This window comes from Drosophila innubila (genome assembly GCF_004354385.1).
Source record: "Drosophila innubila isolate TH190305 chromosome 3R unlocalized genomic scaffold, UK_Dinn_1.0 2_E_3R, whole genome shotgun sequence".
Taxonomy (NCBI): domain Eukaryota; kingdom Metazoa; phylum Arthropoda; class Insecta; order Diptera; family Drosophilidae; genus Drosophila; species Drosophila innubila.
The window spans coordinates 18,760,255-18,785,313 of NW_022995380.1; the positions used below are offsets into that span (position 1 = coordinate 18,760,255).

At 42.2% G+C, this 25,059-nt stretch overlaps 5 protein-coding genes across 6 annotated transcripts; 3 read left to right on the forward strand and 2 right to left on the reverse strand.

Moving 5' to 3' along the window:
* Window positions 1-57: 57 nt before the first annotated feature.
* On the forward strand, window positions 58-8,850 carry LOC117789714 (zinc finger FYVE domain-containing protein 26 homolog). The gene is made up of 7 exons (XM_034628820.1): window positions 58-546; window positions 675-2,492; window positions 3,029-4,340; window positions 4,693-6,368; window positions 6,591-6,849; window positions 6,915-8,151; window positions 8,225-8,850. The coding sequence occupies exons 1-7, from the start codon at window positions 457-459 to the stop codon at window positions 8,661-8,663; spliced, it is 6,831 nt and encodes a 2,276-aa protein (XP_034484711.1). The 5' UTR covers window positions 58-456; the 3' UTR covers window positions 8,664-8,850.
* A 155-nt stretch (window positions 8,851-9,005) lies between these two features.
* Window positions 9,006-9,772, forward strand: LOC117789716 (D-aminoacyl-tRNA deacylase). Of its 2 annotated transcripts, XM_034628822.1 has the most exons (4): window positions 9,022-9,106; window positions 9,164-9,254; window positions 9,319-9,551; window positions 9,617-9,772. In XM_034628822.1, exons 1-4 carry the CDS (start codon window positions 9,064-9,066, stop codon window positions 9,724-9,726), a joined length of 477 nt encoding a protein of 158 aa, XP_034484713.1. In that variant the 5' UTR covers window positions 9,022-9,063; the 3' UTR covers window positions 9,727-9,772. The 2 variants fall into 2 exon arrangements, with proteins under 2 accessions (XP_034484714.1, XP_034484713.1); XM_034628823.1 differs by lacking the exon at window positions 9,617-9,772 and having other exon boundaries at window positions 9,006-9,106; window positions 9,164-9,258; window positions 9,319-9,454.
* A 17-nt stretch (window positions 9,773-9,789) lies between these two features.
* LOC117789715 (probable ribosome biogenesis protein RLP24) lies at window positions 9,790-10,586 on the reverse strand. The gene is made up of 2 exons (XM_034628821.1): window positions 10,427-10,586; window positions 9,790-10,347 (listed from the first exon to the last, which is right to left on the reverse strand). Exons 1-2 carry the CDS (start codon window positions 10,505-10,507, stop codon window positions 9,853-9,855), a joined length of 576 nt encoding a protein of 191 aa, XP_034484712.1. The 5' UTR covers window positions 10,508-10,586; the 3' UTR covers window positions 9,790-9,852.
* Window positions 10,587-10,913: 327 nt separating this feature from the next.
* LOC117791228 lies at window positions 10,914-15,973 on the reverse strand. Its single transcript, XM_034630925.1, has 5 exons — window positions 14,424-15,973; window positions 12,955-13,638; window positions 12,760-12,892; window positions 11,297-12,690; window positions 10,914-11,229 (listed from the first exon to the last, which is right to left on the reverse strand). Exons 1-5 carry the CDS (start codon window positions 15,649-15,651, stop codon window positions 11,045-11,047), a joined length of 3,624 nt encoding a protein of 1,207 aa, XP_034486816.1. The 5' UTR covers window positions 15,652-15,973; the 3' UTR covers window positions 10,914-11,044.
* Window positions 15,974-21,291: 5,318 nt separating this feature from the next.
* Window positions 21,292-24,779, forward strand: LOC117791344. Its single transcript, XM_034631071.1, has 3 exons — window positions 21,292-21,586; window positions 21,666-21,819; window positions 24,035-24,779. Exons 1-3 carry the CDS (start codon window positions 21,441-21,443, stop codon window positions 24,395-24,397), a joined length of 663 nt encoding a protein of 220 aa, XP_034486962.1. The 5' UTR covers window positions 21,292-21,440; the 3' UTR covers window positions 24,398-24,779.
* The last annotated feature ends 280 nt before the right edge of the window (window positions 24,780-25,059 follow it).

A 25,059-nucleotide genomic window follows, 5' to 3' on the forward strand; every position in this document is an offset into this window, starting at 1 on the left:
TTTAGATGCTTTCCAAAAACAGCTATTTTTTCCTCTAAAAAGTTGGCAGCACTGGTAAAAACATATGTTTACGTAAATATGTTTGTGCAGTAAGCTTTTGTTTATCGCCTAGCACTGTGCTCGAGCGCACTAAGCAGCGCTTTATTGGATCTGTCCAACACAGACGGTAATATTATGCAGGCTTCCCTTATCAGCTGTTGTTGTGGTACCGCCAGTGAGAATCGTTGTACCCACAACTGCAACAACAATAGGACAGCTGCAGCTGAAAAACAGAAACAAAAGTGTATTGTCGAACAATAGGCAGATACAATCAGCTTAAGATTTGCTGCCTCAGTCGCACTTGGAAGTGTGCGTGTTCAGTGAACTGCGCTTAAAGCAGTCGTCAAAATCAGAGCAACACAAATCAGTGAATTTAATAGAAAAATATTAGCAGCAGGTGTCGGAGTGGTATGAACAATGGAAACAATGGAGACACTGCAAGAGCCACAGGAAGAATTACACCAGCTAATCGAAGTACTCTCCAAAGAAGATGAGCAAATAGTCAGGGTAAGTAGAAGTATTTACTGTGTTGCAGGCATTGACCTATTTATTTGTTCAGCACTTGTTGCTTGCAATACAGTTGTCAAGTCACTGGACAAGACTTCTTTGTTGATAATTATCTTCTCTTTTTGCAGTCCTTTATAAAATGTCTGAGTGGAAGCGGTGGTCAGTCCCACTATGAGCGTCTACAGGCCCTGCTGGTTGCCTCGCCCTATCCGACGCTGCAAATACTGCAGATCCTACATGGCCAGTCCAAATTCCATATAGGTCGCATTATTAGCGCAGCCCTCAGACAAATGCTCGACGATGACGCATCCGCGTCGTCACCAGCGCCGACCCGCCTTCTCAGCGTGCTGTCGAACTTTCCACAACAAATACTCGAAGCAGCAACAATGCAGCAAAAACTTAATGAGCGAATAGAGGCTGTTTCATGGAACTATAATGAGGATTTAATGCTATCTCTACTATCGCGCCGAGACTGCAACCTGATAAACACTGTGTTTCACACTCAAAAGCAGGAGCAGCAAATCCAGTGGCGCAATTTAAAGGAAGCACAACAGCTAGTGCTGCACCTGGCCCTCCATCAGCGGGATCACTTTGTGCCCAGGCTGTGTCAGCAGTTGAAGAACTTTGAATGCATTCAAGATTGCACACTGCGCAACAATTTACTGATACTGCGGCTAGCCAATGAATTCGTTATGAGCACCCAAACGCTGGACGAGCTGGCTGAACTCGGTCAGGCACTGGAGGCCTTCAATGTTGCCGCTGTGCCCGCCGAGCTGCAGCCAGTGCATCAGTTCTTTTACTGTGACTTTCAGCGTCTCTGTGTGCTGCTCAAGTTTCTGGAGAAACAGCAAGGTGGGAACGCTTGTAAGACCATCAAAGTGGATGCCCTTTTGCGTGCACCAGGTGTACTCTCTCTGGTACACGAATATGGCATACAATGCGATAGTGAGCAAATAGTTCAGCTCATTGAAGACACCTATAAATGGCAACAGCAGACGCCAGCTCTCAAGTGCGTTCGCACCGAAGAAATGGAAATATTGAGCTACTATCAAGCGCTTAGTCATGTTCTCAATGTGATATTGGAGCAGCACGATTCTACGATTAGGGAACAGCTCTTGTTGCTCTCCACACAGCTGCGTCAGCTTCGAGGACTCAGCACTCTCTGCTCCGTGCTGATGGACATCTTTCAATTGGTATTCCTGCGCTGGGAGCAGCTGCAACAGTCAAATCAGCGTGTCAGCGACGACGACGAGGAGGATGACGATGATGAGCAGTATGTGGACGATGATGCGACGCCTCCACGCACAGCCAATGCCATCAGCAAGGCACAGAGACGTTATGGCTTCATTTGCCGAGCACCCGTTTTGTATGCTCTCTTTAGCTATCTGAAAAGCTTTGTTACCAAGAAGCTGCACACGCAGGACTTTAAATGCGCTACGGAGGAACAACAACGCTGCTTCCAGCGCCTGGTGGATGCCATCAGTGAGGCGCTATGGAAGTTCGGTGTCTTGCAGAAAATCGAGCAATCCCTAACAAAGGCAACACCACTGCGAGGTTGCCATTTGGAGCCGGAACAATTGCTCCAGCTGATTCAACAGCACAGCCACACACGGGAAAAGGCCTCCAGCGACGACGAGAGCCGTGAACGATGCTATCACGCCTCGAGTCTAACCCGACGCAAGTCACGCAAGCAACGGCGGGCGGCTAGCTTCAGTGGACCGGCAGCAACTAGAGCAGCGGATGGACCCACACTCGAGCAGTGTCGTGCCCGTGCCCATCAGTTCATACTGAACGGAGAATCCCGGCAAATTGAGCCACAGATGGCCGTGTCCACCACACCGCCAGCGGATCGCTCCATTATACCCAAAATGCTGAGCACGCCCGAGCAATTGGCAATCATGGCGTTGGCTCTCAAGAACTTCAATGATGTTAAGTATATCATAGAGGTGAGTTTAGGCATCGCAAATATGAGCTGAAAGTTACAAAAATTTGAAATTATTAATTATAATTATATAGCCTTGCAGAGCGTTCTAGAATTTCAGAATCTTTCATATCATTGTGCTGCAATGCTGCCGGTCGAATAGGGTCATAGCTGCTATAGGAATACTTAGTCGAAAATCAAAATTAAGTATAAAAATCTTTTTTTTTAGAGATATCACAACCAATCTTACAAATTTTGTTTTTTTATGTTGTCTTTTACAAAAATTGTTCACTATATGGTATAGCTGTCATAGGAACATCCACTCTAAACAAATTTGGATAGTATATTTCGAAGAGAACATTTCTAGCTTGTTATTTTGTATTTTTTTTTAATTAAATAAATAATTAATTATTATTTTATTTATATAAAATGAAAGTTAAAATTTATTTTGCTTATAATAAAAACCAACAAGTATCATATTAAGCATGGTAATTGTTACGGCTTGTAGATCAAGAAGCTACTTTGTGCAGCTTTACATTTATTAAACTTCTCATTTTGTAGACCTTTCACTTGGAGGACAGTCAGTTGAATCGGGAGCTGCAGTTCATGGAGCATCAGCAGCTTATCAAACAAAAGTTGTCCAGCATCTATGCAAACTATGAGGCCTTGGATGGTGATGGCAATGCAACCACAGGCAGCACCACAACAACTGTGGAAAAGATCAAAAGCGTTGCTGCCAAAGGCTTTGAGTTATCCAAGATCATCAGCGTCGTGGACAACTTTGCACAGGCCCAAAAGCTGCAGCACAGTGCCGAGCTAAGGAGTCTTCTCCAACGGCACAGCACGAATGCCCAGTATGGATTCCTGCAGCAGTTCCAGGAGCGCAACTTGAATGCCCTGATTATATGTGATTTAATTGTGAATCTACGATTCAATCGAGAGATCACTTGCAATCTCTTGCTGGTCATACGCCGCCAGCAGCAGCAGCAACAACAACCACAGCAGCAACTACCCTCTGATGGTTCAAGTTCAGCAAGTCCACGTGAGATTGGCGCCATGTATCTGATACAAAATCTCTGCGAGTGTATGCGTCTCCTTGAGGCTGCTGGACAGAAACCAGCACTGAGCGAGCTGCTGCATCGACACAGTTATGCCCTGAAGCCGTCATCTCTGGCATTACAGCTGCAGCGGGAAGTTGCCTTCACGACGCTCTACAAGAAGACATCGCCGGATTATGCACATTCCAGGGAATTGCGCACACATGCTTCGCTTTTCCAGCAATTGAAATCGCGCCACAATTATTATGCCCGATTTTGTGGCTATGTGCAGCAGCTGGCACGTCTGCTTCAGCTGCGCGATCCCAATCTGGAGTACCACAACACACAGCTGTTGCGTCACGATCCCTACCAGGTGATTGGCGAGCTAATTTACGAATGCGATATCACACCCTTGGAGATTGAGAGCAATGTAACAGCTCTGCACCTGAATTTGGTGCATGTTATAGCATTAAATATATGTCCACAGCTGACTGAAGGCGGCGCGAAACAGACGCCACGTTCAGTGCAGCCCCAGAAACAGGAGACGATACACAACTATATATTCCAGCACAATCAATTGCTGGCCCAATTACTGCAGGCAGTCCAATTGGGCGACCTTGCGCCGATCATTACAGAGGAGACGACCCTAAACTATGCTTACCTACACCAATTGATGCAGCTGCCCGAGATGTCAACTCTGGCGCTGATGTACGACCGGAATCCTGTGATGGCTGCTCTCCACACCTACAAACTGGACAGCACAACGCTGGAGCGTCTGGAGCTGAGCAAAGAGCTGCAATTGAACATTCTATTGCTGGGCATTGGTGGCCAGAGTGGTGAGTAGACCAGGGGTGCCCCGCCCTCTGACCCTAGGGAATGGAATCTTCCCACAGCAACGTGAGCATCAGTGAACAATTTTAATCTATCATTCTTACATTGAAACTATGAAATCGCTAAAAACAATGCAAATTTTTATTTTCAATGTTTTTTTTTTTCATATATAGCCGTGTCTCATTTAATGGCATACATTGTGGTCGAAAAAGTTAGTTAGTTGTAAATCAAAATAATACCACATTTTATATAAAAATTTTTAAGGGAATGCTATAAAGAGCTGCAGAAATGTGTATAAGTTTAATTTTGCGTATTCAGTCCCGGTTCATCTCTAATGTCAAACCCTTCTATTTTCAGAACCAACTAGACAATTGAAGTGTCGCATTGATCACTTAATTATTCAACTGATAGAGGAGGATCCACGGCAAATACAACTGGCTGCCCATCTGAACGATTTGGGGACACGAGCGAATCTGCTGCAACAACACTTTACCAAGATCCCGAGCAGTCAACTGGCAAAGGATCTTATCGAACGCACGTTGCAGCATCGGGAGGCGACACGGGACATTCCGTCCACACTGCGAGGTCAACTGGAGCACACTCTGACGGACATAACGATATATGCAAAGGTCTCGGCGCTGCTCCAGTTCGAGAGTTGGCCACAGGCCTATGACTTTGGCCGGCAAACGCCGAATGTGATATTTGAACAGTTGCTGCAGGGACGTCATTTTGAATTGTGCTACGAATGGTGCCGCATGGTGCAGCTAACCGATGCAGCTGGACAGCAGCGGGTCTGCCTGCTCACCCTTTTGGATACACTGCTGGAGTTGAGCGATGATGATGATTTGGATGTTAACCTGCTGCACATTGCGGAGTTATTTCCATCCGCTGTGTTGGTCAACTTTCTGGACACGCACAAGGACAAGATGCGTTCGCTGGCACTTTTGCAATGGCTGATTGACTACTTGGAGCATCATGCACGTGATCCCAATCCGTATCGCAATTACCAGCTGTCTTTAGAGCTGATGCGACAGTTGCCCATTGGTGAGCGTCATCATTTCTGGGCACTCCTGCGATATCCTTTGCTGATTGTGGAGCAGCTGGTAATGAACACACGCTTTGAGCTGCTCACCAAATTGCTGGAGCCGGTGCGAGCAAAGCTGCAGCAACGCATGCCCCTCGGACCGTGTGCCTACTGCTTCGAGAAGCGTGGCCACGCCTACGATGTCTACAGCGGCACCAGCAACGGCAAACTGCGCTTCCAGCTGGGTCACTCCAATACGGAGGCGTTTATTTTGCTCAACTTTAACTCGTATCAGCAGGATCATGTGATCAGCAACGACTGCTTCGATCTGCTGCTAAGAATCTATGCCAGCAAGGCGCTGGATTACCACATTGCCAATGTGCGTCGCGACGCCTCTGCGGAACCGGGTTCACTGGGTACAGATGTCCAGAACTCTTTGGACTCACTGTGCGGCGCCTTTAAGATGCCCAACGAGGCGCCAACACGGGAGCAGTGGACACCAGATGAGGAGGCCAGCCACTGCATGTGTTGTCGTCGTTCCGTTTTCACAATGCTGATGCGACGCCATCACTGCCGCCGTTGTGGTCGTGTCGTCTGCTATGCCTGCTCCACACAGCGCATGGTCATTCCAGAACTGTACGGCGATGTGGAGGTGCGCGTCTGCAATGATTGCTGCATTCCAGCTGTCGCTGAGCAGCAGCTGCACATCAATGAAGCACCAACTATTCCACCTCGCAGCCACTTATCCCCGAGTCCTTGCTCAGCCTACAAGTGGCGTCTTAGCGGAATCATCACCCACGACAAGCTGCTTCGCGAGGAATTCTGTTATGAGCACGCACCGAGCGTTGCCCTCAGTCTGTCCATATTGCGGCATCATCTTGACCAGCGGCAGTGTGTCGACTTGTTGCTATTCCATTGTCGCAAGCTGGAGAAACTGATTGTGCCCAATCCGGAGGTGGACTACGAGCTGGTTGCCAAAATGATGAGCTGCCTTGCCTTGGCGGCAAAGGTGAGTTAAAGATCTTTTAAGATTGAGAGAGATCAATAAATCTTAGCTAGGTATCAAGGAATCCTTAGGAAACATCTGGACTTTGTTGTACAATTAGGCAAAGAATAAGGAATTCTGCACGACATTGGTTCGGGAATCTTTAAAGGATTCTTTTAACTTCAGCTGAAATCGATATATAAACTAGTATAAAGATTAACTTTTTTTGCGCTTTGGTTTTTAAAGGTGCGAGGTGCGCCCGACGAATTTGAAACAATACGTGAGCACTCGGAGATTATAATGGCCGTGGTGCAGCAGGGCTGTGAGTCCTTGATTCCAGCTGGACCCTTGAACAATCACAGTCTGCGGCAACTGGCGGATGCGTTGGTCGAGGCGGAGAACTGGAAACTGGCACTGGAGGTTCATTTAAAGTGGGGTTTTGCCACTACAGGAGTAATGGCGGCTCATGGCTTAGCCTGTCTACGCGCCGGATGCTACGATGCAGGTGAGCGAGTCAATCAACAGCATATATACAGTTATGCTCAACCTCAATTGCCTTTGTTATCGCAGCACGTGAAAAGTTTGCGCATTGCATGATACGACTGTCCACTGAGGAGCTCAATAGTAGCATATACAAGGACATATTCGGCAAGGGATCGCCAGTGTTGGCTTCCACGAATGTTACGGCCGTGCTCAAAAAGCGTCCACAACGTGGACCTGCTCTGCTGCAGGAAATACTCCAGTTGATAGCTGCCATGCCACGGGCACCACCACAACCAGAGACGCTACAACGTGCCTCGCTCATACGCAACTCGAATAGCTCCTTGGCGTCCCTCTTCTCGCGTCGCCGAGAGCCGTATGTGGTGCAGACTCCACTGCACGAGCCGGCGATCAATGTGATGAATGCTCTGGCCAATCTGAAGCACATTGCCAAGGGTCAATATGGCGAACAAGCGGTGGCCATCGGAGCAGAGGACATTCGTCAGGCACGACAGTCCCGGGACTTTGAGGAATCTCTGCATTATGTACTCACCTATGGCAGCCACACAGACATTCTGATCTTTCTCATGCAGCGGGACGAGGTACGCGCAGCTCTGCGTTATTGGCTGCTCCAGCAGCTGGACACGGATCTATTCATACAGCACATATTCCTGGTGTCCCTGGCGGCGGGTCGTTTGCCGGCGTTGATTGAGGAACTGCAGCAATTGGATCCCGATGCACAGTTGAATGCGTGGCGAGTGACGCTTCTGCAAACCTGTCGATTTTTGGAGCAGCATCAACAGCTCAATTCGCTGTATCAGCTGCAGCTACTGTTGAAAGATCCCGTACGAGCAAGCATGACTTGTGTCAAGTTTTATCCTCTGCATTGTGACAACTTTCAGAAGTTGCATGCGAATGCCCAGCACTTGATCTCTGCCCACATGCATCTGCAGGGTGAACTGGATATGACCAGATGGGAGTATTTGCAGCGGGAGCAGCAGACGGAAGGCAGGAGATCCAGTGTTGTGAGCAATACTAATGCCAGCACATGTATTACCATGCAACTGGATGCACGTGCTCTCAATGGTCATATCAATACGATACGACGCCAGAAGGAGCTGGCCAAGTTTCTGGCTCAGTGCGAACGGGAACAGCCTCTGGTTAATGGATTTCCCTGCACGATACAAATATTAAAACAGATCCGACTGGAGGCGCCTCGGAGCACATTACCCACATTGTTTGATGGCGTTGCAGAGAAGATTCAGCTATGCATTCTCGTACTGCTGTGTGGCAAGAATATAGACGAAGGCTTTGGCCTGGCATACGGGTATGTTAAAGGCATTCGTCATCTGTCCCAGCAATTTTCATCCATTGTTATACACTTGATTTCTTTGTCACAGCATCATGCAGGATTACAAACTAACGTTTATGAAGGTGTTTGGTGCCACAGCCAAGTATTTAGCTAAAAATCAACGTCTATGCGAGGTGGATCGCCTACTGGACTGCATTGCGACCAATAATGGTGGCAGTACGGCTTCGGATTCAGATGAGCTGCTCTCGATTGCCATCAATTCGGCAGTGCATAGCCATGAGCCGGAGATTAAGCAGGCATTGGACAAATTGGTTAAGCGCATTGGAAGCATAGAATTGCGCATATCGTCCTACATTTTTATTGGCCAACTGAAGTCGGCGTATTTGTTGGCCAACAAGCATGAGCGTCTGGCCGACATTCGAAAAATATTGAGACAGGCGGAGATTACAAATCAAATGCACATTAAGAAACTTTGCGAAAAGAAACTGAACATAAATTCAACTGCAATGTCGCCGACGCCACTGTGATAACGTATTCAGTCGGGCAACATAATAATTATAATTGTAGTAGCTTTATTTTAATACCTTAATTGTGAAACAATTGATTTTAAATCTTTCCAAATGCCAATCAATATGTGTTGGTCTAGTATTTCTTACCCATTGCTCAAAGACTTTCTTACAAAGTACCAAATTATACATATACATATTTATCAAGTTATTATATTATTAATTATTATTATATTCATACGTAGTTTAATGGTTTATAAAAAATTGTTATTTAAATAAAACCGCAATGTTCTTAGTAAATCGATACGATTCCAGCCGAACGTATGTATATCGATAATTTAAACAGCTGTCTCTTGTGTCTTATCGAGACTGTTTTCGTACTAAAATATAAAGTAGCAAAGCTTACAAAAGAAATACTGGAATGCGTGCCGTAATTCAACGTGTTAAGGCCGCCAAGGTCATGGGTAAGCATGAATGATATGTGCTCTAAATGTTAGTTAACCAGGTGTTGGTCATCTTAGTGCTGGATGAACTTGTCTCCTCCGTTGGACCCGGCTTATGCGTGTTGGTGGGCATTAAGACCAGTGATACGATAACAGATGTGGAATATCTGTAGGTAAATTCTGTGTATTTCATTCAGAGACATCAACAGTCCATTTCTGGTTTGACACTTTAGAGTGCGCAAGATTCTCGCTTTGCGCTTGTTCGAGGATGAAGGCAAACGGTGGCAAAAGTCTGTCAAGGATTTACAGCTGGAAATTCTGTGTGTGTCGCAGTTTACTTTGTATCATCGACTGAAAGGCAACAAGCCGGACTTTTCAGCGGCTATGAAGGGCGAGGATGCTAACCAGCTGTATAATCTCTTTCTGGATCGATTGCGTCAGTCATACGACGACAGCAAAATTAAAGGTGATATTGTGCTTTGATATTGGTTTAAAAATAGCAATTAATATATTTAACACTCCCAACGTCAGATGGCAAGTTTGGTGCCTATATGCAAGTTCATATAGAAAATGACGGACCTGTAACTATTGAATTGGAATCCCCACTGCCGAAGCACATCGAGGAATGTGTGGACAAATAATAATTAGCCAACTAGTTAACTTGTATGTAACAAAAGATTTGTATGTAATAAAAGATATTTATGTTTAAAAGGGGTCTACTATATTTTGTATAGGCAGCAACTTAAATCTAAAACCGTATATGATTCTTAAGCTTCTAACATCTCCAAGTCCTCCACTCCCAGGCCCTCCTCGAGTCTCTTTTCCAATTCGCGTGCATCGACATAAGTGATCTCCTCTTCGGGCAGATCTTCGTCCATAAGCGCACTCTGTTCGGCCTCCTCCTTGGCGCGACGCTCTCTCAAGCCGGCGGCCGGGGAACGTATAAGCGACATGTTGCGTTGCACATCCTTAACGTCCATCTGGATCTCGACCTGTCGGCCCTTGCGGAGGCGTTCCATGACAAAGTGCTTCTCGCGACGCTCCTTGATCTCGGTGACCTTCTTGATCGCTTCAATGGCCTTCTGCCAAGTCTCGCGACTGTATTTGATGGGCACATTGCGGCGTTTCTCAAACTCAAAACTGGGATCGATCGCCAGTTCCTTGCCAGCCGCTTTGCGATGTGCCTTCGTCCATGCTACCTTACGTGGGTTCTTCTTGCGCTTAAAGGCCTTGTGGCATTTTCCACGACAGAACTTGAAGATCTACGAGGAACAAAGGATAGAAAACCATATGCATTAATTGGAGCAGCATATCGTATTAAATCACTAAGTTTCGACTTACTTTACAATCATTTCGCACAAACTGCACTCCATGACCCGGATAGATTTTGCTGGAGCAAAAATAGCATGTTTCAATGCGCATTTTCACAAATTTTTATTTGTGAAATACAACGCAAAAACAAGCCAGCACGTGTGTTGCTGAAGAAGAGATGAGTTATCGGCATCGGCATGGCTGTATCGATATTCATTGGCGATATACTGTATCGAACCTTAAGCCGATTGTTGCCATCCAGTAAAAATTTGCGATCTGACTTGATTTTTTTTAATTAAAAAAATTAGATATATCAGACGAACTTTGAAATTGTAACTTTTTAATCGTTTTTAAATATGCAATTTTTATCAATGACCATCGATAACAAAGCGATGTTTTCGATATTATTTTGCCATCTCTAGAAGAGACAGTTAAAAGTTATCGATTGCACTATCGATATTAGATATGCATTATTTAGTGTTTGTCAAAAATACCATAAAAACAAATGATTTAAAACTCCGCGCTCAAGAGTCGATTTTTGAACGGTTTTAATTTATATACATTTTTATTTGTGTAACATTTTAAACTAATAAGCATTTATTAGTAATCTGAGTTATATTTTTGCATTAGATTCAGGTCCAACTCTGTTCACAATTGAGCAATTTCGGACGCTGCTTCTTTTTCCTTCAGTGTGATCTTCATGTTAGCCACTTTGTTAAGCTTAGCAAGACGTTTTAACGTCTCCAATTCCTTGATGAATGTGGCTAATGCTTCTTTGGTGGTCGACATATTTGCGTCCTTTAAATCGGGAAGGTTGTCTTCCTTTTCCAGTTCTATATTAAACATGGAAATTAATAATTATTGCAATTTAAATTTATTCCGCACAACAAGAGTACTTACCATCCATTTCTCCTTCGATATCGTTCAGGCGATTCAACAATAATGATTGCTGCACTTTGACGTGCTCGATCAGACGGTACTGGCACTCCTCAGGATCGATAGCGGCCTCCGGTTGCGGCACATGTGGCCAATCGTTCTGAACGGCCTTTGGGCGTTTAACCGGCGTATTCGAGTTATCTATGTGATCTTCGTCCCACTTCTTGGCCCACAGATACAGTTTGGGGTGACAGCGATTGCGAGCAATATTGATCTTGACCAACAAGGAATGCATGGAACGCTTAGCGTCCAACAGATTGCCTGTCAGCGTGTGCGAACGCTTTAAAAGCTCGCATTTCTTGGATGTTTGGGGATTAGGCGTATGATATCCAGCCACGGGCAGCTTGCCCTCAAAAAGCCAGTCCTGATCATGCTTAAAGCGCATCGAATCGCGGACACGCTGCGGATTTCGACATATATAGCAGACATACTTGTCCGGAACGTCTGACTCCTTGACAATGCCGTTACAGGCGCCATGCTGCCAGCACAGACAGAGCTCACATTGTATCATCAGGCCATCTTCTTCGCCATACTCGCAAATGCAATTTATGATCTCTTCCTGCCTCATGCGCACAATACGTATTAGCTCGCCGTTCTCCTTGATGTACTGCGGAGTCTGACTGGGCGGTGGTGGCGCCAATGCTGCATTTATGTCCACCAGATCATTGGATGACGGTGTCGACCCAGAATCGATGTGGGCAGGCGAACCAATCGGAGTGCCGGATACTGCAATGCGTCGCTTCTTGGCTTCATTGCGAACCTCCGGCGTGGGCGTCGACAAAAGCGTATCCTCATAATTAATGCCAGTTGCCAGCAAGTTACTAGCCGCTGTTTTGCTTCTTGGTGTATTTGCTTGTCGACGCTGAGTGCGTTGTCGGCTGCTCTTGCGTGCGCCAGACAGACGTCTGTTGGATGAAGGTCGTGCCCGTTTAGAGGAACGACTGGATGAAGTCGGAACGACTTCTGGTGTGCTAACTTTAGCTGGCTCTACAGAAAGAAAAGCAGCAGCAGCAGTAGCTTCCTTGGGTGATGGCAAAACAGTTGGAATTGCTTCTAGAGCGTTAATATCCTGTTGAGGCATTCCTTTTGTTGTAGTTGGGGATTCCACATTTGGCGTGGATGTCGCTTTGCTGGGCGAAATATTTGTAGATGTGTCAAGAGTTGCTGTTGGCGATGACTCGGTACCCGCCGGATGTCGTTTAGCGGAACGAGAGTGCTGTAAGTCCTGCTGGTGCAGCTTGGCAAAGAACTGTTGGTTGGGTATTTGGTTCTTGGGCGTCTGTTCGCCCTGCTCAATCGACGAGGGATGCGTGCGCTTAACAGCCAATTCCTGCATCTTGGGACAATGACTGACGTGCCTACAAGAATTATGCAATTATATGATTTATTTTGTAAGGATGAATATTTCAATCTTAAGCTAAACTTACTGGGCAAATTCCTTGTGATAATGTCGTATGTGGATTTGCAGAAAGTCCTCCTTGCGGTAGGTTTTGCCGCATCCCTCACGTGGGCACACAAACAAATTGTCTGTTATCTGCACCTTGAGTCCGCCAATAAAGGCTGCAAGTGAGAGAAACGATTAGATTAGCAAAGGAACTCCTTGTTTAGAAGAAATTACCCACCGTAACCATCGTCAACTAGCACGGCACCCTGTGCATCCATGCCCAGCACAGCGTTTGCATCGGCTGCATCAGTGCCGGATGATTGGACATCGCTGGTTCGGGCCTGTGGCGATGGCGACATCAATTCTGCTGGTGGCACTAGTGAGGCCACAGGTGTCTCCATGTACTGACTTTCATCCGCTGCAGTGCGACGCGTAGTAATCGTAGAGATCGGTGTGGATGCGGTTGTATCCGTCGATACCTTGCTACTGTTTGCATCCTGTGATATCGCTGTGCTGTCGAGCGACACATCCTGAGGTCTGGACTTCAGCGGTTGCTGTGGACTGTAGTCATGGGTGTACACATAGGCATTTATGTCTTTGGCACGCCGTCGATGAATGCTAAAGTCGTACACATCTGGATTGTACACCAGACCTTGCGACTCCAGAAACACCTTTAGATCGGACTTGGAACGAAAACGTTTGCCGCTAGGCGACACCAGTATGACATCCCACTTGCCAAGCACATTGGACCGTTGGTACATGTGCTTGATCCAGCCAGGTGGCAGTCGCCAATCCTGCACAATCACCGTCGGCTTCTGATGCTCGCCCACAATCAGAAAGCCTTCAGTGCCAATGGGCTGATCGTTTACCCAGTGGCAAGTCCACTCTCCATCATGTGGTATGTCCGGCAAACCCAGAGAAGCTGCAAAAGAAAACAATCAGTTAGAAACATATAATCAATACATGCAGCGGCAATTATTACAGTTTGAGATATTCATTTTAGTCATTTACAGCACAAATCAAAAAATAAACCTTGCAGCCTTGCAACAAAGTGAGAATTTAACAAAAACTACTTGGGGAAATATTTAAATATTGTTATTTCTCTCAGCTCCGATTGCCAAACAAGTTTAAAATGCTACTGATCACAGAACGCAAGTAACAGTCAACAAAATCAGATCAAATTAAACAATTTCACTCCAACGAGCACTTCTGCTAGCTGTATTTTGTGTTGAGCAAAACCACAAAGTGTCTGAGCAGTAACAAATTAGAATAACACTTTTGTGCAAGCTGCAAACATTTTAAGGATCAATGTAAGTGGATTGCCTCAGTTCAAAAAGGTTTTTTTATATGAATAGATAACATATTTTTTAGTTGTCTTAAATAAAGTGAATTATTATAAATATGCGTTTGTTTTTATAATGGCTCATTTTGTAATGGTCCATATAAATTTCAATTGAGAGATATTTTTATATTGAATATTTTTAATTGATTTGTATAAGTTTTCAACAAAATATTTTTCAGTGTGTTAACTAACCCCTTAAAAATAAACATTTAATTGAGTCGAACCGTTTAGTTTAACAACTAAAAAAGAGTTAACTCTTAGCTTAATTTTTTTATCTTTTAAGTCGTTATGTGAAATCGTATATTAAATTAAAAATTGAATTGTTAATTTTAATGTCTAATATTTTTTTTTCAACTGATACATACCCAAGTCCAAATTGGACATATCCAGCAGTGGCCAATCCTTGCGTTGGGGAGCCGTCTTGCTCTTCTTGTTGTTGCTTGTAGGACCCGTACTCGGTCGTTTAAGTGCAACGGAGCTTGTGGTGGCCGTGGCCGTCACAGTTTCGGTGTCCACTTCATGAGCCGTTGTGGCCGCCAGTTGACGCGGCAGCTTGTTCATGTGCACGGCGCGCACATTCTTGGTGTAGCCATCGTCAAAGAGCACCTCGTAAGTGTCGTTGCCAAGTAGTTTCTTGATGGTACCAGGAAATTTTCGCGGTCCCGACCAGCGTGCCATGCACTTCTCCTCAATCTCGAAAATAGGCAACACGCGTGAGCTGATGCGCTGTCGCAGACGCTCCGACTTGATGGCGATCCACTCCTGATACCCGCCAGCCGTTGACGGAGAAGACTTCAGCTTGCTATTGCGCTCGAAGCGTATGAGCAGCGTCTGCTCCGACTCATTGACTTCTACAATACGTGCCGGCAGCCAGACGCCGTCGACGCTCAGCGCTTCGAGGCGTGCTCCAATGGTCGTGTTTGTAGGCGATCCGTATTTTGGCGGCGAGATAGATACTGGCGAAGCGGAGCTATTGGCGGATGTCAACAGTTCGTCAGCTGCCTCAGATAGAGCGGGTGCAGCCTCGGGTAAGTTATCAGCGACTGTGCTTTCAGCTGGTGTCGTGGCGACTTCTGGCTCTTCCTTAGCTGCCACCGTTTGGCTTTCATCCGCTTCAGCTTCGGCTTTGGCTGCCGCCTCTGCGGCGGCAGCCGCTGCTGCTGCTGCTTTTCGCTCGTCCGTTTCCTGCATGATTTGGTTAACAATTTGGTCAACAGTTGCCTTGATGACGTCTTCGCTGGTGGAGCTATTTGCCGCACCGCTGGCTCCAGTGCCATCAACTGAAGCCTGCAGGGCACGATGATCGGCCTCAATTTCTGAGGGTTCCATTTTGCCCCACGGGAAGACGGTGGGAAAGACTCGCGGCTTGAGCAGATACTTTCCATTCCGTATGGTATTGAAATCGAGACGTCGAAAGTGACGCGAGCACACAAGCACACTCTTTGTAATCTGACGCTCCAAGCTAATGCGCGAGTTCTTTATCCAAATAGCACGTATTACGGGGTCTATCGGAAATGAGTGGTAAGTGACGCCATGGTGCTCCAAGAGCCGCGACGTCGACGGACACTCTGCAACGCAGCAGCGGCGTCCCATTGCATCCGCTCTTCTTTACTTGAAATATGCTCCACACACACACACTGTTTGACGCAATGATTTCAGCAGAATACGCAATATTTGAGAACGCGTGTGTTGTTCTTCACAATCACAATTTTCAGTTTCGACTAGCTTGCTACGATTTGGTTTTATTTGTTTGCTCAATTTGATGTTTGTTTATTAAACAAATTAAATAAATTGATGCACAGGCGTCGATTGCAATTTAGGCAAATAAGTTAAAAAGCATTGTAGCATTTTTATTGTCTCTTTTTTAATACGCACTAGTGTTGTACCGAGTGTTGCCCATACAGTAAAAATTTCCGATCTGTGGCAGCCTTGGATATTTTGTGGTGGTCGGCAAGCAACCGTAGTGTTGCACAACAGTGTAGAAATATTTTTAGCTGGAGAGTTTCCTATCAAGCAGCTTTAGCAATGGGCAATTTTCGTTACATTTTGAATCTCATTTTGTACTTTGTTTTTATTTAACATTTAACCCATTTAAAAGACAAATGACACATGTATAATGTATAAGTTTCTTAAAAGCAGTTTTATTCGAATTTTAAACAGTTCAAGTGATTTATTATGCTATTTTGCGTGAAAGTGCAATGAATCCGCACTTGCATGCTATAAACTGGGAGACGCATAAATTTATCCAGCACATAAAGTATCACGTGAGCGAATGCTCATTGTTTCTCCGCAAGGCCATTGACTAGCTATTTAAAATGCTATTGTGGTTCCATATCCACGAACCACGTCTATGTCCGCAACGAGCGACACCTTGCAAAAATAATTTTCGAATACCCACAGCATAATCGCCACTGAAACTATGAATGACCGTCTTACATCATTTTGACCATAAGAAGCTTTTCGGTATAAATTATTTGTATTGCTTAAATAAAATATGTTTGCAACTATAGCAGTGTCAATGTAAACTTACATATGTATGTACATCATTATTACAATAAGCACGCAATGTTTTTAAATCGGTGGCGCCCGCTTGTGGGGCCTCGTCAGGTGTCAAAAAGATCAGAGGCGTCGATGCCCCTGGCTGACACACAAAAAGTGTAGCCTTGGCCTTCAAAATCAAGTGTGCGCACATTTAGATCGAGTCTAACATTTAATATTTATATACAAGTTGAATACCTGCCAAATCTACTGATTCAACATTTGGAATACAAATGCGAACAATGAGTGCAATTAAGTTGTAGATTAGCATTTTTTTAAAAACCCAATTCCGAGCTGCACTTTCTTTCAATTGAATGTATTAAAAAAAAAACAAAAAATCCATTTTTATTTATTAGTTTTTTTTTTTTTTAATTAGTCGATTCAAAGTTAATTCAAAGTAATGAAAGCCAAAGTATATGTATACACGAAATTACAAATTAATCTAAAAGCGATACAATGGAATAATACTCCTTTAAAGGAAAGTCTAAATTTTTATCAACCCATATAAGGAAACAAATTTACACTGTGACCTCTTTGCTAAAAAAAAAAAAAATGAAATCTAATGTTATTGGCCATGTAGTAACCTACATTGTGTGATTTCCTAAAAACAATATTAGCATAAGCTCAATGGTGTTTATATAACAGCCAAGAATAAACATTATAATTTCCAAATAAGCTTTATAAATATAAGCACATATTTAAAGTCCAATCACGGTGTGAACATAAAGCAAACTTTAATTATTATTTCTTTATAGGCATATGTATATGCCGATGACATAAATAATAAGTACGAATAAGCGCAGGGGTTTTTGTTGCTATGTTCCATTCCAGGCAATCAAAAATGTGACATTGATTGGGCCACGAGTTGGCCAAAGAAACAAATTCGAGGAGGGGGAAATCCATGTGGGGGTGCATTTTTACATAATATCGTCAGTTGTTAAGAGAAATGTGGCTAAGTGCCTTAGCTCATTCCATTAAATATTTACCCACTCTATTCGCACCTATTGAATTAGGCCGGCTGCACCTGTCGGACTCTCTTTTTGTGCAAATAGCTGGCAGATAATAACAAACACATACTCGAGCGTACAGAAAATTAAACAATATGCAAGCTGTGCAAAATATTATCAATGTAAAAAAAGGTTAAAAATATAAAACAACACAACGGCCCTCACTTTCTCTCCTTTAACACATATTTACCTCTGTCCAACTAGAGCTGGTATCGTGTCGTGGTTCCTCTCCCGACACACATGATCACGGTTCACTCTAAAAAAATAACATTTTGTACCACATAAAAAAAAAATAAAAGTTAAATCTTCGATATTAATTATATTAGTTTTTAAGTCTATGGAATTATTAAATAAAAATACAGCTGACTCCTCATGTTATTAAAATGTTTCAACTGTCTCAATATCATACAATAAAATTATATATATTTATATATAAAAAAGTATGAAATCTGTAAAATTTTTCTTTTTGGATTTAAACTATTATTTTAAAAATATTTTGAAGGATTCGAGGGGAGGATTTTTATAACACATTTCAGCTAACTCGTTTTGTTTTGTGTTCACATCGTGATAAAACAATTCACACCCAACCCCATCTCTTTGGCCGAGCATCGGTAAATTGTTCGTAAGCACGCCGAACTTGTTGTCCGGGAACTAATTGCGTAAACATGTAGTAATTTGTTCGTAAACAAATAAATAAACCACTGACTCTCCATCTGATTTTGTGTATTGACACTTGGTCTTAGTTCCTTACAGCCAATTGACATAATTTATATAGGCTTGCTTTTTACGTAGCATATATATTAATAGAAGTTAAAAAAAAACAATTGGTTCACAATACTACACATTAACAAATCCAATTACGTATGTTGCAAAATTCAGCCATAATAATCATTAGGAGACTTCACCGTATTTTTTCTTGGAAAAAACATCTTAAATATTATTACTTAACTTGAGGATGTAGAAAAAAAATGTTGTTTCGAATTATCCGAAATTTTCAAGTTAACAAATTAAAAATAAAACCCTTAAATTGCAAATTTGCACGTTATTTTAGATGAAGCCCCCAAGTGAACATGTGAGTCTGTAGTCTGAAAAATAGACTGATAAAATTTACGAATTTATCGCTTGTTCGCTTACCCGGGGATCAGTATACATATATCTGCAAGTATGTCAAAGAAAACATATATTTTGGGCTTGTTTATTATGAGATGATCATGTTGAGTACTTAACTTTTTACATAAACATGCGCAAACATGGGCGAGGCATTCAAGTAGTTTGGTATTATCCATTAATACCAAGATATCTGTAACGAGCACCTGTCAGCTGGACAACTGTGCAACAATGTGCTGCACGCATCTTTCACAGCTAGTACTCGTACATGACATCACCGTACATGCACACATACATACAAACAGGTGCATACAGACTTACATATATGACAAATAGGGGCGACAGGGCGCTACATGCTACATGCTCCGTCGCACGTGAACATGATCATGCTAATATCCAAAAATGAAAAAAAAAAATTAAGAAAGAAAGTTTATCTTTGGTACGTCGAAGATTTGACACCCTCGCAGAGCCCTGTATTCAGTTATATGATAGTCCCATTCTTATCAAATTTTATCAGAATTTAAAAGATAATACCAATCGGTTAGATTTGCCGCTAAATAAAAAAGGACAGAAATTTGGCTAAAACCGGAACACGAAACTTAAACCAAATTTCAAATGCACAATCCGTAAGATTTATGAAATATCATAAAAACAAAAGACTTTCAGCCGATAGTTCCTATGGCAGCTTGTTTATCGGCTCAGCTCAAGAAAATATGCACTTCATGGGGTCTGAGCCTCCTCCTTTAAGGAGCCTAATGCTAGGGTATTAAAAATTTTGCTAGGGTATTAAAAATTACCCAAAAATACTTGGCTTAAAATGAGCAAAAATTTATCGACAGTTTTTTTGTTGTTATGTCGAAATGGCTAAAAACTTCCCATAATTTTCCCAAACAGTACGACACTTGCCTGACACCGTTGTGTAGCGTTGGTTGGGGACAGTGTGTGTGGGGTGTGGGGTGTGCGGTATGAGGATTGGGTATTGGGCTTGGACCTGCGACTGGGCATTTAATTTGATTTCGGCTGGTGAAATTTCGCCATTGGCGTACACGTTGTTTGCGTTGTTTGCGATGTTGTTGTTGTTGTCGCCGTTTTCTTTTGCTGCCAGTTTGACCTTGATCTGGAGATGCGACTTGGGAGACGCGTCTTGGGCATGTGATGAGCTGGGGAGCTCAGCTCAAAATAATGCAGTTGTTGCCTGCGTCATTTTGTAGGCTTATGCAATATCACGTACACACAAAAATGTGCGAGTATGTAAATCTTCTGGTTATTTATTGACATTATGTAATGGTAAAAATACTTGTTTGTCATCAACTAAATTCGAGTAAGAGGTGTACTTACACCCATCAGTCAATGTATCTTGAAATATAACCAATTGTTAAACGAAAACGACAAAGATACGATCTGTCGTTTCTTTTACTTGTAATTACTTCAAGCTCTTACTTTTCCTTGTTTATCGTCGCTCTGCTATTTTTTAAGGCTTCAATTAAAATATCATTAAATAATAAATCATAATTAAATCGCATTTCGAAAATAGATTCTTAGAAAACAATACATCAAAATATTAAAAAAAAATTATAAAATTAAATTTATAAGGTAGTTTTTCAACGCGAGTTATAATAATTATGTTAATTCAACTTATAAAATTAAATGATAATTGGGGGATTTTTGGATTCTTTAATTTAAAAACAGGAAATGATAATAAAAGTAATAATAATAATACATTATAAAATAATAATAAATATAAGTTTTTCTCTCTGGGTCTTGCAGCTTGATTGAAATGTTGCATACTACTTATGAACTATTTGGTACCAATGCCATTTCATTCAGGTCAATATGGAGACGGCTATGCAGATAACTCTCCTGGATCTTCTGAAATGGGTCTTAAACCACATAAATAAGTAGACTACTTAGCGGCCAACTTCCTAATTGGAAAATGGCACTACCTCTTGCTGGAGGCTTGCAACAAAATGTGTCACCTGTGACTTTCAGCAAAATAAATTTGGTCAACAATTTGGGTTATGTAAAAGACAAAGACAAACCAAACTAAAGCAAAGCAGAAGAAAAAAAGTACACGAGTCAAAAGAAATACCAATTGAACCAACAGTAAATATAAGTGTTTTTTGAAACAAATACGAGTGCAAATCGTAAGCTACAAGAGTAAAATGCATAAAATTATGTAAAGTTGGAGAAACAAAAAATATATGTAGGTCTAGAGTCTAGAGATTTAAGAGACTTTGCTGTTGCGTGTTTGTGTAGCTAATTAGATTGCTCGCAGGGAAGTAAATAGCATAAATAGTAACAAATTTTGCAAGGCGCGTACTCGTTTTGGCTAAATGATGGGCTCAAACGAGCAGTCGAGAGGACGCCGAGTCCGAATATGTTTGGCCGAGCACTTAAAATTCAGCATCATAAGCGAAGGCAGCTCCAAAAAACTGTTCATTTGAAAAGCCGCACGAGCCCGCAGTCCGAAAAAGCAGAGTCAAAGCCGAAGTTGAAGCCGATGTCACAGTTAGTGCCGAAGTGCAGCTCGTTGGACCACTCGCCCATATATAAGAGCAGGTGTTACCAAAATACTTGTGTCATTGCAGTTGCGTATAGTCAGTCGATCGGTCGGTCGTCAGTTGCTTTGCTATCGTATCAGGGCTCGTCGCGAACAAAAACGGAAATTCAATAACGAAAGTGCGTGGGTGTGAGTGCAGTAACAGTAAAAGAGAGTAAACTAAATTGAAAATGAAAGCGTTCATTATCGCCAGTGTGTGTTTAATCGGCCTGTGCACCTTGGGCTCCGCACAGTTCCAAAATGGGCGTCTCGAACCACCAAACCCACAACTCTGCGCCCAGCGTATTATTCACGAGAAGACACCCGATGGCAAAGGGTGAGTTGATCTTGAATTACATTTGACGACCATTTCAGAAGAGGCCACAGTATTTATGCTTAACCATTTTCACTTTTAGATACTTCTTCTCGTGGAGAGACCCACAATTGAAGGGTGTTGAAGAGGATTGGCTGACTGCCAGGAATTATTGTCGCAGACGTTGCATGGACTCTGTTTCTCTGGAGACCAGTCTGGAGAATGAATGGATCAAGCAGCGTGTTGTAGGCGAAAATGTAAGTTGACTTAGAACATTAATTTAGTCTAATTAAAAAATTTAAAGTATCGCAAATCAGTTTATACAAAATATAAAGATACGAGAATATGCTAATTTTTGATCCAGTTAAATTCATTTAAGCAATCAAGCAAATCTTTTAAATTCATCCAAAAAAATTTACAAATTACTTTTGCCACTGACAATAAAAAGACAATTTGAAAGCGAAAGGTTAATGCGAGAGCCAAATACATATATAACTAGGTAGACTCCACTTTATAAGCAAAATTTATATTTTGACACCTTCACAAATAAATCCCCACAATTGGCAATAATCTATGATGTCTGCTTTACAGTTTTTATCTTTTGTTTAGATTATATCATTTCTCTTTTGACAATTCGCGTGTTGACAAAACGTGCGATAATAACGGTAATAGTTAAGTCATGTGTGTGGTTGTGACAGCTCTAATTGTTATTTAAAATGTGCCAAAAACTTGATGAAATAAACTATGAAGTGGCTTAACTAATGGCCCGAATTCAATTTGAATGAGATGGTTCACAAAATGAGCCAAGCACATTAATATTTATATCAGATTATACGTCTAAGCGTCAAAATTATCAAGTTCAATGCAAAGTCGGTCAAAAACTTTCCCAGTCTGTGGCATAAATTTTTTTTGTCTTGTTGTTTAATTGTTGTTGTCGTTGTCTGGCAATTTTGTTATTGAACCCGGCCAGACATTATTATAGTTGGTTTGCACACGACTCAAAGTCTTATGCAACTCGTGCCTGACAAACACACAAATGTCAAATATGAAGAGAGGAGAAAAAAGCGTCTGTAACTCTTATGGATGTGTTGTCCATTGGTTACTCATCTGCGCCTCCCCAAAACCGCCGACCTGTGTGTCTCTGACTCTGACTTTGACTCTGACTTACGTGTGAAAAATATAATTGTAATGAAAACGAAAGTTGTTGTAAAAAAATACCCGAGGAAATACAATATACAAAATAAAATAACAATCAATATGGATTTGTATAAATAATGGCAGCATAACCGGAAGCGATTCAAATTTGAGCTGTCAAATCAAAAGACTTAGACAACGAACTTGCTGCAATTTATCAAGTGCTTAAATGGAAATTTCCTTGTCTTCAATTAAAGATAAGATAACAACTGTTTAGACGATATTTTCCTGACTTTACCCAACTCCTCATCATTTACTAATTCAGTTCAGTCTCTCAAATCAGCCAGCTTTATCAGTTGTGTTCCACTTTTACTTTATGGGAGAGCTATAAGCCGACAATTTCCCGTCCCAAACTCCATTTAAGCAATTGCACCTGTTCATCTACTTCCGCAATGCGGCAATTTATGGAACCTTTAACAATTACAATCTGTGGCAACAATAGAAAACAATTCGATGCCCATTTGGGACTTTCCGCTCATTGGAGTTTTCCAAAGGGCAGCATTAAAACTCAATGGCACATACCTTTCGTATTTACATGCACCGTATGTATGTAAGTTACGTATATATAAAATCAACAGTTGTTTAGCCACTCGGGTGAAAGTGACTGATGAACATTGCGGTTGCTCTCGCTGCCCGTAGGTCTTTTAAAAATGTTGACAGACAACGAAACCCATCAACGGGTGCGGCCGCCTCATACATACATACCTACATAGATAGGGCGTGACTTTGGAATGGGTTCGCTTTCAATGGCACCATAATACCTACTGCTATCTGGCTGACTGACTATTGTGACTATGCCCCGAAATGCTGAAGCTTAAATTTCTACCTGCAACAAATGGTGACAACGCATTTTCATGCGCATACTTAAGCTTAACTAACGGTATGCACAACCACCAGTGCAATGAACTTGAACTAGTTGAGAATTAAAATGAATTTATAATTGAAATGATCTATACTGTCTTTAATTTTTTATGTTTATATTTTAAATTGATTTCTTATTTGCTTTTACGTCACATAATAAGAAACTAGAACAAATAGTACTAGATATAACAGCCAGATCACTTAATAGAGCCCAAATTAAATTTTCATTCCATTTTGAAGCAAAGGTACTAAAGCAGTACAAAAAATTAGTAGATATTAAATTACTGTACAAATTGAAAATAACATTTTATTTATTAAGTCTTATTGCAGTTTAATTTAATTTAATAAATTTTACGAATGTTGTAAGCTCATAGAATATGTATATTAAAGTACTTAAGTATGTCATCAATATTACAGGTAAAATACATCTGGACCAGCGGTCGCTTGTGCGATTTCAAGGGCTGTGAGCGTCCCGATCTGCAGCCCACGAATGTCAATGGTTGGTTCTGGACCGCCACTCTGCAGAAATTGGCACCCACCACAGAGCGCTCCCAGGGCGATTGGTCGCCTAATGGTGGCATTGGTCTGCCACAGCCGGATAACCGTGAATTCAAGCAGAACGGCGCACCCGAAAACTGTTTGGCTCTGTTGAATCAGTTCTACAATGATGGCGTCAACTGGCACGATGTTGCCTGCCACCACAAGAAGCCCTTCGTCTGCGAGGAGAACGATGCACTGTTGAAGTATGTGCGCTACACAAATCCCAATCTGCGCATCTAAATCGCTCAAAAATAGATCAGACCAGGAAGCCGATGTTGGAATTTAATATGGAGTTGGACTCATTGACAGCAGCAACTTCAGATAAACCAAAAATGATATTTTACGTAGCCACTACATACATACATACAAACGTGTACATGTGAGAACACATTTGTTCATTACAGTGCTGCTCTCGTACTCTTGTACTTTATGCTAATTACTCGTACTTTCTGAGTCTCTTTCAATTTTCCGGCAATTGTGTATGTCTTACGTATGATTTTTTATAACAATTTTCCCAGCCTACGCGCTCTATTCCTCATCAATTAGATTAATTAATAATTTTGTATTAATTTATGATTTTTTTAAATTATAATATAACATTCAAAACGACAAGTAAAACATACAAGTTGATTTTTCTTGATTTGCAATTGCTTTTTCCCACATCCAGTTCAATTGATCTTCAGAGAAGAAAATCAGCATAAGCGGTAAGAAAACAATCAAGATGCGGATTATGAATGAGATTGGCAGCTTATAAAATAATTATCCTAACAAAACTTAAACTAGTTTTCCGACACATAAGTATATTTACAACAAAACACACGTTCTGGTTTTTGCCATGCCTTTGCTCAATAAATGACTCCATTTGGGTTGTTAATATTTTATTTTAATTAGAAATTCATATT